At 46.4% G+C, this 13,864-nt stretch overlaps 1 protein-coding gene across 1 annotated transcript in view; it reads right to left on the reverse strand.

Moving 5' to 3' along the window:
* PNPLA7 (patatin like domain 7, lysophospholipase) overlaps positions 1-13,864 on the reverse strand; it is a 112,726-nt gene that overhangs the window by 63,814 nt on the left and 35,048 nt on the right. Inside the window, exons 15-18 of the mRNA XM_075185421.1 lie at positions 13,323-13,481; positions 6,203-6,280; positions 4,175-4,380; positions 135-266 (exon numbers count right to left, since the gene is read on the reverse strand). Of these exons, the coding sequence (XP_075041522.1) occupies positions 135-266; positions 4,175-4,380; positions 6,203-6,280; positions 13,323-13,481 (575 nt within the window). The remainder of the gene's footprint in view (positions 1-134; positions 267-4,174; positions 4,381-6,202; positions 6,281-13,322; positions 13,482-13,864) is intronic.

The raw sequence follows: 13,864 nt of genomic DNA on the forward strand, positions 1-13,864 counted from the left end.
TGCCCTGTCGGCTAGTTATTGGCTTGCAAAGCATGCTGGGGCTTGTAGTTTCACAACAGAGAGCATCTGTACAACTCACTAGGTGACTGAGGGTAACTCACACATAGTATATTGCAGCACAGTCCTCGTCTCACCTATAGACGGCACGTCCGGCCTCCACCTCCATCCAGTCCAATGCAAAATCAATCTGCCTCACAAAGGGGGACATTCGCTTTACCACCGTATGTGCTACCCCCAGGACGACGCTGGGCTGCTCCCGCATTATCCTGCGGAAACAAGGCACGTTACCGGCTGTTGGCATCATGTCAGCCTCACTTGGCAAACGGAATAAAATAGATTGAGGCATTTTACAGATTCAACTGTCATAAATAGATCACAGATTAGCCCAGAACACTTCGATTGTGTCCGTTTTGTAGTCGGACTTAGCAGAAAAAACAGAAACACAGAAACAGGGACGATAGATCAACCAAATACTCATGCAGGCGGATCATTTTTTTTCTTAAAAATACAAATAGTCTTATATAAAAGAGCTAGTGTTCACATGCACAAATATTAGATCTATAAGGAACTTTTGCAAACTGAAGGTATTTGAGATAACATTTTAATTGAGGGGGGGGGGGGGGGGGAAACAGTCTTGAATAACCCAAGTGTGGGATCTTTAACATAACAATATTATTACTTTCTGTAAGATAACTTGCGGCCTAGCTGATCTGTAATAGCTCATTCTCAGGACAGACCAATACCCCATTGCTCCCCTCCACGACTTGGTAGGGTCCCTCTATTTAAGAGACCCACCCTCCCCCCGCCATACAAGAACATTTGTGAAACTATTAGTATGTAAATGTCTCAACTATCTCTCTCTCTTTTCACGGCTAAATTGGATTTGTAGGAGAGAAGGAGTCGGAATGTTACGAACCATAATTGTGTTACAGTATCTGGATACAACCGCACTGCATCTCTGACAATATGCGCTTATCCTATTATGTAATCATTGCAAACGTACAGAGATAGAGGTAATGAAGGTTTAATATCCAAGCACAGTAACTTCACAACAAACACTAGAAGACAAAACCTGACAAGGTGGCTGCAGTGAAGCAATTAATGGTCTATAAAAAGTTATTAGTTCTTATCCTGCCGCTCACGACTCTCTCTTTAATGCCGATTAATAGAATTAGCCCGGCTGTCTTTTGATCTAATCACTGGCTTCTAACAGGGATGAGAAGAGAAAAGGGCAAGAGGCGAAAGATAGAAGATGGTGAGATGGCGCTAACGAGGTCTTGTGTGCCGCCGGCTGAGAAGAGACAACGCGCTTCTGCTAGAGACACGGCCGGCTGATGGGTGCAAACTGATAGATGAAGATCTAAGTGACACTGACAAGTCATTCCAAAATACAAGTCTCCTGGTTATTACACACGCAGGTGACTAGTACCCCTAATGTAGATTGCAAGACTCTCAGATAATGGGAACAGACGTGTCTACAACAAGGTGCAGAATACTTTAGTATTCCACCTCCACTGGAGAGTTGACCCCTCTCTCAAGGGTCATTAATCACAAGCTAGGGGTATAGTGAGGTCACTTAAAGTTTGTCACCTAAGAACAGCGGAGGCAGCCATTTTGAAAACTGAACTTATATTCACCAGAATGCTGCTCTAAAATTGACTAAGAACTAGTGACATCACTGAGGCAGGAGGCACGTTCTGCCTCATGCCTCAGAGAGGTCACTAGTTCTTAGTCATCTGACATTCTATTTTCGATAAGCCCACAACTACCACAGCTGTCTCCACTACGTCCTTGCAATAGGGACACTTTAAAACATGGAAATGAGACACGGTTTTTAAAATGCCATTTTGGTTTAACACAACCCGACAGCGCACAAGACGGGACTGGGGTCAGTGTGCTCGGGAAGCGGGAGATGGATTTCACGCGTCAGCCCGACTTTCAATCAGGATACAAAAGTTTGTCGTTTACACTCGTGTCCCAAAACACACAACTCCTGTTCTCCGTGGGATCTCACCTGCTTGGGTCTCATTATTCGGTTATAAATGGAGAAACGTAATAATGTCACAGTCCCAGCGGCACCAGATTATAAGAGGACCGACGCTGGTTATGGATGAGCATAGTCCTTGTATTCGCATTGGCCTAGTCTGCCCACTGTATGGATAATGCAGAGTGTCGGGCTGGTCAATGAGTACGTCCATTCTGGGCAGCCTTAAATGACTTCAGCAGGTAGGAGACAGCCAGCAAGGGACAAACATAGAGACGCCGTATTAAACACTGTTTTACCCTTGTCATGTACACAAGTGATAGTATAATTATGCTGCCTCTACATGTGCAGGTTGGCTGTCCGATCTGTGTAATTACACACGGTCATTGGACGATGTCCGCGCATGTTGTCAGACCGCGGTTATCATCTGCTTACGGCTTACACCAGTCCCCGATTTTCCTGCATTATAAAAATGTCACTAAACGCCTATTCCAAAGTGATCAATGGGTATTATATTTCATCTCAAAACTCTTCTATAATCCCAGTTTTTAACCGAGTGGACTCTGCCACAAGGAGGTAGAGCAGTGATGGCTAACCTGTGACACTCCAGGTGTTGTGAAACTACAAGCCCCAGCATGCTCTGCCAGCTATCAGCTAGTTATCTACTGGCAAAGCATGCCGGGACTTGTAGTTTCACAAGGTTAGCCATCACTGAGGTAGATGTTACTGCGCTGTATATACAGACAACAAAGGATATTCCTTATGTAAAGTGGTCCTGCCACCAAGAGGCATTGGGGGTTCATTTACTACAAAGAAAAAGAAAAAAAAATATTGTTTTGTTGTTGTTTTTTTAAATAGAGATTGTAGCCTTATACATGTTTATATTCCTTTTGTACTTGTCTAATATAAACACTGCACAGAATTGTTGTTGTTATTGAAAATGATTTACTTTTTTTTTTAATCAGAAAAGCAGATCTCGCTCTTCTACAATATCTCCAAACTTATTTTTTTCAGCTTTTGTTCTGCTACAAGAGAGACTTCACACAGCCTTAGTGCCGGAGCTCCAGTAACGCCATAGACCGGATTGTTCTAAATGCAGGAACAGTTGTTATTATCAGGGGGAAGAGAACACAGCACCGATTCTCTGGGGATTATTTCCTAAACACAGTGCATTGTGCTTACATGCGCTGTAACCAATAGCAAATAATCAGATTATAGCTGTCATTTTCTGGCAGTTTAGGAAATGAAATCTTGTAGGACTGAAGATTTGGACAAATCTCGGCTCACCGGGCACAAAGCTGACAAACAAACCTGGCAGCGGATTGCGGGGGGCGGAGGAGGGGGGGGAATCTAGGGCAGCCCTGAGGAGGCCTATCTATATTTATCGAGATGTACCTGCACCTGATTAATTAAGGATTATGCCTGAAGACAACTACCCAGGCCTGCTCTCATTATGTCACTTGTAACAAACGAACGGACCAGGATTCTTCTGTAATACAGCGTGAGAGGACATAGACCTACTGGATGAGTGTAAGTGAAAGGTACAGCTCCGGGCTAATAAAACCGATTGTCTGGCACTCACCTGCTGGGCCAGCGCCTTGTCCGACAATAACGGGAGCAGCCGCCACGATTATTTCTACGCCGCTGATGGCTCAGGACATAGCGAGAGCCCCTCTAGAGCACGGCTTGGGCAAAGTGTGACCAACCAGTCGTTGGGCGACAAGCCTCAGTATGCTGTGTCTGCCTTTTGAATGCTGGGGTTTGTAGTTCCACAACACGTGAACGCCCTGCAGGCTGCCTACTGTAGCTCTATATATTCTGTAGACCTGCATGAATCTGCCATTGCAAATTATGTCACTAAATAACCAAGTTTTAAGTTCGAGTGGACCTAAAACCTGAACAAAAAAACAAACAAACAAACAAACATTCTAGAGCAGCGTTTCCCAGACCCAGTCCTCATGGACCCCTAACGGTGCAGGAGCGCTTAGGAAGATCCAGTGATGTCCATCTACAATCTCCAGCTAGAGAGACCTAGGTGGTCTAGTATAAGGGACAGGTTACAGGTTTTCCTTAAATTACCCCTCAATGTTTTCTAGGCTTCATTGTTTCACGTATTATCGAAGGGGTTATGGACTGGTCATTCTAAACATTAAAGGTAAATAAAATGTTACTGGTGAGGAGGTGACGTACTCATAGAAGTCACTCTTGGAGATGGAGAGGAAGGTGCAGTCACGGTTGGATTTAATGGTGAAGATGAGGGGTTCCCCGGTTAACACGGCCAGCTGTCCCACCAGCTCCCCCGGGTGAGTGATGAACAGGCACGTCTCCTCCTCTCGGTCTATCTTCTTCTGGTACACGTGGAGGAGCCCGGAGATTACAAACCGGATGTTGACGTCCTGGTGAAGATCAGAAAGGGGGATGAAGAGTTACAGCATCTATGTAACACTTACAGAATAAGTCTAGAGGTCCGGTCACTGCGTAAAGATGGGTCTACCTTACCCCAATCAGCTGCAGAGGTGTCACTAATAGGGTGCAGTGCAGACCTGGCCAACCTGTGGCTCTCTAGGTGCTGTGAAACTACAAGGCCCAGCATGCCCTGACAGCGATCATCTTGCTATCTACTAGCCAAGCATGCTGGGACTTGTAGTTTCACAACACCTGGAGAGCCACAGGTTGGCCAGGGACTCAACCACTCTCAAGACCAACAACCTATGCGGTCCCAGTTATTCCTTGTACTCTTTAGTACTTTAATACTACCTGCACCAGGTGATACTGTACTTACATCAGTAAGTACATTAACACACTATTGTATTCAGTTACTATGCAGAGAAGTCGGGTTGGGGGGCAGTAACATCATTTGCATTGACGTCCTCTTGTTCTGCACAGCGCACACACCGTATACATAAGGTTAATATACCGATCCTGTGACTAACATGGACACAATAGGGAGGGAGCCTGCTGGTCTATACAACACACTTTGCCATGTAAAAGCCTCATTAAAAACTCATGAACATTTCAGTGAAGTGTTGAAAAGGTCTGAACCAAGTCCAGAATCTGGCTGCTCATTGTTCTGCCGCTGGGGGGACAGGTCTGAATTCTCCGTCATTCAATGGTAGAGTACAGAAGCTCAGCCGGCGCTCGGCTTTCATGTTTGCAGCTGGGGCTCTGCGGCTATTAACAGAGACGCTTTATTTTAAAGTAAAAATAAAACCCTCATCTACCATGAAGCTTGGTGTATAATAGACCATAGCAGGCCTGGCCAACCTGTGACTTTCCATCTGTTGTGAAACTACAAGGCCCAGCATGCTCTGCCCGCAGATATCCAGCCGATAGCAGGTGGGGAATGCTGGGAAAGGTAGTTTCAAAACAACTGGAGAGGCACGGGTTGGCCAGGCAAGGACTATAGCATGGACACACAAAACACATCATTTACATAACATTGCCTACACATAGAGGAGGCAGCCCTCATGTAGGCAGAGACAATATTCATGATCTTGCAGCCTATCAGCTCACTAGGAGCTAGTGACATAACTGCGGCCAGTAGGGAGGATAAACAGATGGGGCAGAGCCTGAATCTCTTTCTTTAAAAAAAAAAATTTGATAAACTTAAAGCGAAGGTTGGCAGAAACTTTTCTTGATCTCAAATTTTTGGGGGACTTCCAGATCTGACCATACCCCCAAAGGCATCTTACCATAGCTCCTAATACCACCTTCCCCCAGCCCCATCTGATGTTGTATTCAAAGATTATCACACATGAACAAGACTGACGGACAAGGGGCATAAAGGAATTATGGGCCAGAGACGAGCACAATGGCTCTGTAGGTGTAACACAAAGTCTGACACTTTGTTGACACCATTGGAGGAGTTATGAGAACTGTTCAATGTGTAATGTTATTATACACTTATCATATGCATTAGAGAAGTATACAAGGCAGTAACAGACGTGTGTGTGCCTTGTACTATCGCCCGGCTGACGGAACTCTACAGTAACAAAACCGCTCAACTTAGGTCTATGCCTAGCATGGAGAATGAAACATTCATGTTGGAATTAAGTTGTATAAGGAGATTCATTTTTTAAAAAAATTCAAAAAATACACATAACAAGCACTTTGTAGTATCACAATATATGTCCAAGATACTACTCCCGGGTGTACAATACTTCTAGCCCTGTATCCTACTAATCAGCGCTGACAGAGTTGGACATTGCCGGGACTCACCTGGTCTCCTTGCCTGGACAGGACTGTGCCTCCTTTCACCTGGTGCAGGGTCACCCTCCCGTTCAGCAGAGATGGGTCCTGGGGGGAAGAGAGGGGCTGCGATTAGTAAGCCGGTTCTAGACTAGATGTAGGCAACCTGTCCGACTCAGGCAATTAACACTGAAATACTGACTAAAGACCTAAAAAGAACAGCGCCCCCCAATAGCCAAGATAAATAGTAGAGCACTGACATATTAATATCATGCAAAAGTGTGTAAAGTCTAAGTCACCAGGCTGTCGGAGGTTATTTATTCGCTTTATTGAATAATCCTACGTGCACTATGTAGTTAGCAAGAAACAAAACAAAAGGGATTGCGCTGAACTACCCTTTGCCGATATAGGGCATTAGGCAGACTTCCACCAAGCCACAGAGGATACACGATCAGACGGCACTATTCAGGCTCCTGGCTTCCTCTATACCTGCCGGGGGACGGTGCAGCACAGCGCATGCCTTGTGAGATAGGGGGGGAGCATGCACTGGGGTGTGCGAAAAGAAAGGGGGGGAGCGTGCGGCGGGGTGTGCGAAAAGAGAGGGGGGGAGCGTGCGGCGGGGTGTGCGAAAAGAGAGGGGGGAGCGTGCGGCAGGGTGTGCGAGAAGGGGGCAGCGTGCGGCGGGGTGTGCGAAAAGAGAGGGGGGAGCGTGCGGCGGGGTGTGCGAAAAGAGAGGGGGGAGCGTGCAGCGGGGTGTGCGAAAAGAGGGGGGAGCGTGCGGCGGGGTGTGCGAAAAGAGGGGGGAGCGTGCGGCGGGGTGTGCGAAAAGAGGGGGGAGCGTGCAGCGGGGTGTGCGAAAAGAGAGGGGGGAGCGTGCGGCGGGGTGTGCGAAAAGAGGGGGGGGAGCGTGCGGCGGGGTGTGCGAAAAGAGAGGGGGGAGCGTGCAGCGGGGTGTGCGAAAAGAGGGGGGAGCGTGCGGCGGGGTGTGCGAAAAGAGGGGGGAGCGTGCAGCGGGGTGTGCGAAAAGAGAGGGGGGAGCGTGCGGCGGGGTGTGCGAAAAGAGAGGGGGGAGCATGCGGCGGGGTGTGCGAAAAGAGAGGGGGGAGCGTGCGGCGGGGTGTGCGAAAAGAGAGGGGGGAGCGTGCGGCGGGGTGTGCGAAAAGAGAGGGGGGAGCATGCGGCGGGGTGTGCGAAAAGAGAGGGGGGAGCGTGCGGCGGGGTGTGCGAAAAGAGAGGGGGGAGCGTGCGGCGAGGTGTGCGAGAAGGGGGGAGCGTGCGGCGGGGTGTGCGAGAAGGGGGGAGCGTGCGGTGGGGTGTGCGAGAAGGGGGGAGCGTGCGGTGGGGTGTGCGAGAAGGGGGGAGCGTGCGGTGGGGTGTGCGAGAAGGGGGGAGCGTGCGAGAGGGGGGGCATGTGTGAGCAGCTCGACAGTGGTTAGCACTTCTCCCTCACAGCACTGGGGTCATGAGTTTGATTCCCCACCATGACCTTATCTGTGTGGAGTTTGTATGTTCTCCCCGTGTTTGTGTGCGTTTCCTCCGGGTGCTCCGGTTTCCTCCCACACTCCAAAAACATACTAGTAGGTTAAATGGCTGCTATCAAATTGACCCTAGTCTGTGTGTCTGTGTCTGTGTGTGTCTGTGTGTGTGTTAGTGAATTTAGACTGTAAGCTCCAATGGGACAGGGACTGATGTGAGCGAGTTCTCTGTACAGCTCTACGGATTTAGTGGCGCTATATAGATGGTGGATGATGGATTATGGGTGATGATGGTGATGTGGATGTTTGCGGTAGAAAATTTTTGGGGAAAAACGTTTTGTGTGCCTAAATCAATCAGGCTCTCTGTACAGCCCTACACAACATGTTGGCGTTTATAATAAATGTTTCTCAAATTAAACAGGCAGAACACAAGCAATTTACTTAGGACAATATTAACGGCACACATTAAAATAACAACGGATTTAAAGGCAAATGTTTGGCAGCCCCCCTATGACCGGAGATAAAGCCCTGAGGAATTTTCCTGCTGATGGGTAAACACCCCGGTGCACAAGCAGGAATAGTGCCCCCTGGTCTACAGAAGTCCATTTAGCGCTGTGTCCCTCTCTTACAACATAGAACCATATCTTATCCTCCTAAAGTTCAGTTTTGCGTCTTCTCTCCCCACATTCCTGGGCACAGAAACTCTAAACATACAGAATACATTCGACACTTAAATTAGGATGGGACAGAAGGAGAAGAACGAGTATATTTAGCAGATAATAAGCACTGCTGCCTTGCAAACGTCCCGGCGATGTAAATGTGGGAGGGACCCGCGGGGGTATCGCTGAAGGGATGTGTTGTTTTAACATAATTATCGAGCAAGGAACTGTAATTATTTGAGGCAGTTTCAGTTTAGATCAGGGATCCGTTACATGATTCATTTCATAAGCAAGATAATTAAAAGGAGTTATTTAGGTAAGGATCAGCGCCAATTCCTGAGAACTGCTGTCAAAAGACATTAACCCCGGGGTGTCTGGTAATGAGGAAATAACAGAACTGAATCGCTGCTTGGAGAGTGGTGTATATGCCGGATAAAGTAAATAAATATAGCAAATTTAAGAACTGGCTTATTTGCATCTTGTCCCTCGTGTAATTTAACCTTTTTTTGCTGTGACTGAGACCTATCCTACACTCAGGAGTCCTAACATGGATGGAAGCAGCAGCCTGCGTGTGGATATTCAGTGTCAGTCCAAGGCTGTGTCCTGCTAGAAATACCCAATGGGCAAATATTAACTCAAGGGGATGCAAAGTAAATGGCGTTACCTGGAAGTCAATTCTCCTGAATTTGAGTGGCCTAGTTGCATATTGTAGCCAAGGAGTGTAGCACATACACTATACGGACAAAAGTATTTGGCCGCACCTATTAAATTATTTAATTGAGGCGTTTCAATCAGACCCGTTGCCAGAGGTGGATAACCTCAAGCACCCAGCCATGCAGTCTCCATTTGCAAACATTTGTGATACAAAATTGGTTGTTCTGAAGATCTCAGTGACTACAAGCGTGGTACTGCCACCTTTGCAATAAGATGGTTCGTGAAATTTTATCCCTGCTGGATATTCCACGGTCAACTGTAAGTGATATTATTAGAAAGTGGAAGCGGTTAGTAACAACAGCAACGGAAGACCACGTAAAATCACAGAGCGTGGTCAACAACTGCTAAGGCGCATGGTGCGTAAAAGTGGCCAACACTCTGCTGATTCCATAGCTGAAGAGTTCTGAACTTCCACTGGCATTAATGTAAGCACAAAAACTGTGCGGCGTGACCTTAATGGAATGGGTTTCCATGGCCCAGCAGCTGCATACAAGCCTCACATCACCAAGACCAATGCCAAGCGTCGGATGGAGTGGTGTAAAGCACATCAACACTGGACTGTGGAGCAGTGGAAACATGTTCTGTGAAGTGACGAATCACACTTCTCTAGCAGTCAGATGGGTAATCTGGATTTGGCGGATGCTGGGAGAACGTTACTTGTCTGACTGCATTATGCCACCTGTTAAGTTTGGCGGAGGAGGGATAATGGGATGGGGCTGTTTTTCAGGGATTGGACTAGGCCACTTATCTCCAGTGAAGGGCAAGCAAAATGCTTCAGCAGCATACAGAGTCATTTTGGACAATGCTTCAAACTTTGCGGCAACAGTTTGGGGAAGGCCCTTTTCTATTCCAACATGACTGTGCCCCAGTGCACAAAGCAAGGACTACAAAGACATGGTTTGAGGAGTTTGGTGTGGAAGAACTTGACTGGCCCGCACAGAGCCCTGACCACAAACCTACCCTCAGCCAGGCCTTCTCGTCCAACATCAGTGCCCGACCTCATAAATGCATAACGAATGGGCACAAATTCCTCCAGGAACACTCCAACATCTTGTGGAAAGTCTTCCAAGAAGAGTGGAAACTTATCGCTGCAAAAGGGGAACCAACTCCATATTAAAGTTTATGTATTTGACTACAACGTCATTATAGTCCCTGTTGGTGTAATGGTCAAGTGTCCGAATACTGTTGTCCATATTGTGTACATCAAAGGCTATCTAGTGAGCTTAATAATATATTTGTATAATATATATATATATATATATATTTATTATTTTTCTAAATGGACTGGTGTGCTTATAATTAAGTAGGACCATCATGCTCCCTATCAATCCCCTGCAGTAGGTTGGTATGTTAGAGGGGAGGGGCTTCTCTAACTGAACAGACAGACTGACAGCTGGGCAACCTTGCTTTGCAGAAGTGTACAATGTGGATTTGCCGATTCATACACAGGGGGAGAGGCCAATGTTGGAGCGGCTCAATTTTTAAACCCAAATGGGTGATCAATTTGGAAAAAGATCCAGTAGGTCTGAGCCTGGTTGGGTCCCCTCAGCTTAGAGGTGGCTACATGCAGTGTAATTTGGAATTTGGCACAGTTGGATCACAATGTGCCGGTGGACTTTGGTTGGTCTCCGGCTGCATTTACATACCTATGTGAACACTTGCCAGCCACAGTTACCAGCCCGGCAAAATACAAATGATCCTGGTTAGATTTTAAAAGGGGCACAAAAGCCACTGGGGGCACTGTTCCCGACACTGAAGGACCAAACGAACTGACCGGATAGGATTGTTGGATTTGGGGTAGGATTTATAACTTTATTATAATTGGTTAGCCGGGATTAGCTGGGACAGGCTCCAATACGAACCTGTCCCAGCTAATAATCTATAGTAAAGTGGTCGTACTCAAGATCGTTTTACTAACAGGTTCTTATGGGCAGGCTGAATTGGCGATGGAGAGAGCAGAAAGGGACCCGAATATCCGTCTCCTGCGGTGCTCTCCCCAGAGGATATAACGGCTAATGACATCTTCAGATGGCGTTAGTTACCGGCCGCAAACCTCGAATTTCGCAGCTTCATGAACAGGGCAAACTCACAGTCCCCATAGACACCTTTGGGGGCTGGATTTGCGATTGAGGAGCCTAGAAACTTGAAAATACCAATATGAGAGAGAGAGATGGTCTTTTCTGCCTGCTATCACCAGGTATAGACAACATGTACTTTCTGGTTCATTCGTTTGCCGAGTAACATTCTGATAATCACAGGTCTGCAGAAGGACGGCTCGCTCCTATAAACACCCCACAAACGTGCCGAGCCCGTCACCCCGGTAACCCCGAGTCATGCAATGAACAGTCTGTACGGTATTAAGCAGCCAAAGTGCTCAATATGACACCATTATAAGCCAAGCACTTCTAAACCGTGAGGGAGAAGCGGATACCAGTGTAACCCCCCCTCCCTCCCCTTGTGGATACAAGAGAAGACAATCTAGAACACACGTCCTGCTGGAAACACTCATTAGAAATGTTCTTAACCAGCATCTTTATTCAGAACAATGGGGCCAGATTGTTACATAAGATTATTACAAGGTTCGTGTTCTGTTTTAAGACTCCGAGAGGAAAATGATCATCTCCCGTGAATTCCTGCCAACCTGCAAGCTGGATACATTAGTTTAATAAGTGCATTGTCCTCCATACTAATCAAGGGAAGTATTACTAGAAGCTGCTCAGCCCGGCTCCTCCCGGAGATGCCGGGATGTTATTATAAGACAGGGAATAGCCACACAATGGTGTAACGCAGATGGTCCGGGCTCAGTACAGCTGTATAAATAAATGTACAGATGCCGTACAATGAAGCACCTGGTTATACTACAGGGACCGAACCACCGCCCGGCGCCACACGGTAATGAGGAGATACAGAAATATCCAGTACGGCTATAGCGGAGCCCCCTATAAGATCTCAACACTGTCTATGGGGGCGACCATCTACAGGGACTGCAGATAGTGTCTTGTGCTAAACCACCTTATTACTTGTTCATCAGTAGCACATAACAGCAATAAGAATTGCAAATATCTTGATTTGACATTATACATTTGCCATGCCACAAGCTACTGCTCTCCGTTATCAGGTATTTTCGGCCAAAGAAGGCTAAAAAGTGTCCGTCTATGGGAATGCTGACGGGATGTCTCTTTAAAGACCACCTTATTTAAAGAGACCGTGAGATCAAACCAATATTCACGAGAATATAATATATTTAACACCGACTTCAGAGTCAAAAAAAGTGTTTCTTATATTACTCTACCAGAACGCTGCCGAATCTGGCCCCTCCCTCTCATTTACATACTGGAGCCACTGGCATTACACGTGAAATAGCCACACTTTCAAGGTACCTAGGATAAGACAGACCAAAGTGATAACAGAGAGGAGAAATGATAGGTTGTGACCTCTGGTGAAACAGGCCATGAAATCACTGCTAATTCCCTTGTCAATAGCGGACACACAAACCATTATATAGAGGTCTTTTTCGGTCAATAAACCTTATATTGAGCTAAATAAACAGCTATACTAAGGATAGTCACTGCCGATTTTAAGCTTCTCATGCAACAATTCTCCCCCCTATGGTCTGACCATAGTCTGACCAAGTGCTTGATTTTTTTTTATAAAAAAAATAAAAATTAGAGCCCAGTTAAAGCAACAGATGTAAAGGTAATTAAAAATATATTGAAGTTTACTGCATTGAGGTCAATTGGTCAGTTACATTGTATCTAAGATCTCTTCCCATACAGCTAGGAGGAGATGCAAGATACTTGGGGGAGGGGGGGGGGGAGCCCTAATTATACACAACCTCCACATGAATAGTGTAAAATATGTAACAGGTGACTTTGGAATTTGAATTTGCTTAAACCCAAAAGTGATAGACAGAAGAACATGGCACCGTTTTACCAGCACTAGAACAGCTTAAGATCACAAGTCCTTGACATCTTGTCATGAACTCACAGTAACAGGATGTCTGCAAACACTGACATTACTGTAACCTGGTGCTAGACAGGAACAAAGGATCAAACACAACGGTGGTGATAATGATCACAAGTGAACATACCATCACCCTCTCAAGGCTAAATAGTGCATTCATAGCACCAGTATGGGGGGGTAAACCACATACATGGACCAAGAAATGAAAAAGGCTGAACACTGCCACCTGCTGGCGTTCCTGCGCCACTGACCCAAACAAGCTGCCGGAGATACTGCGCCACTGACCCAAACAAGCTGCCGGAGATACCCGTACTTTAAATGATTGGGAAAGACACTTACTTGCAGCTTCATGAGGGTAGAGAGGTCTTTTTTCGCAGCTTCGAACATGGCGTTCAGGTGTCTATTGACACTAAACTCCGGGATCATAAGATCTTCCTCCTTGTAATGATAAACAGCGGACGGGGTCTCTGTAACCGTCACAGACTTCTTCAGGATGGGCTGTTGGAGCATAGGATAAGGCTTGTTATATAGAAACAGGTCTCAATAAACTAAATATTTAACTCCTGCCAATATGAAACAAACTTAGAAGTCCTTCTGATGACGTCTAGAAGATGGAATTCATCATCATCATCATCATCATCATTTATGTAGCGCCCACTGATTCCGCAGCGCTGTACAGAGAACTCATTCACATCAGTCCGTGCCCCATTGGAGCTTACAGTCTAAATTCCCTAATATACACACACACACCGCACACGGGTCAATTTTTTTTTTATAGCAGCCAATTAACCCTACTAGTATGTTTTTGGAGTGTGGGAGGAAACCGGAGCACCCGGAGGAAACCCACGCAAACACGGGGAGAACATACAAAACTGACACAA

This window comes from Mixophyes fleayi, chromosome 9 (genome assembly GCF_038048845.1).
Source record: "Mixophyes fleayi isolate aMixFle1 chromosome 9, aMixFle1.hap1, whole genome shotgun sequence".
In the NCBI taxonomy this organism is placed as follows: Eukaryota; Metazoa; Chordata; class Amphibia; order Anura; family Limnodynastidae; genus Mixophyes; species Mixophyes fleayi.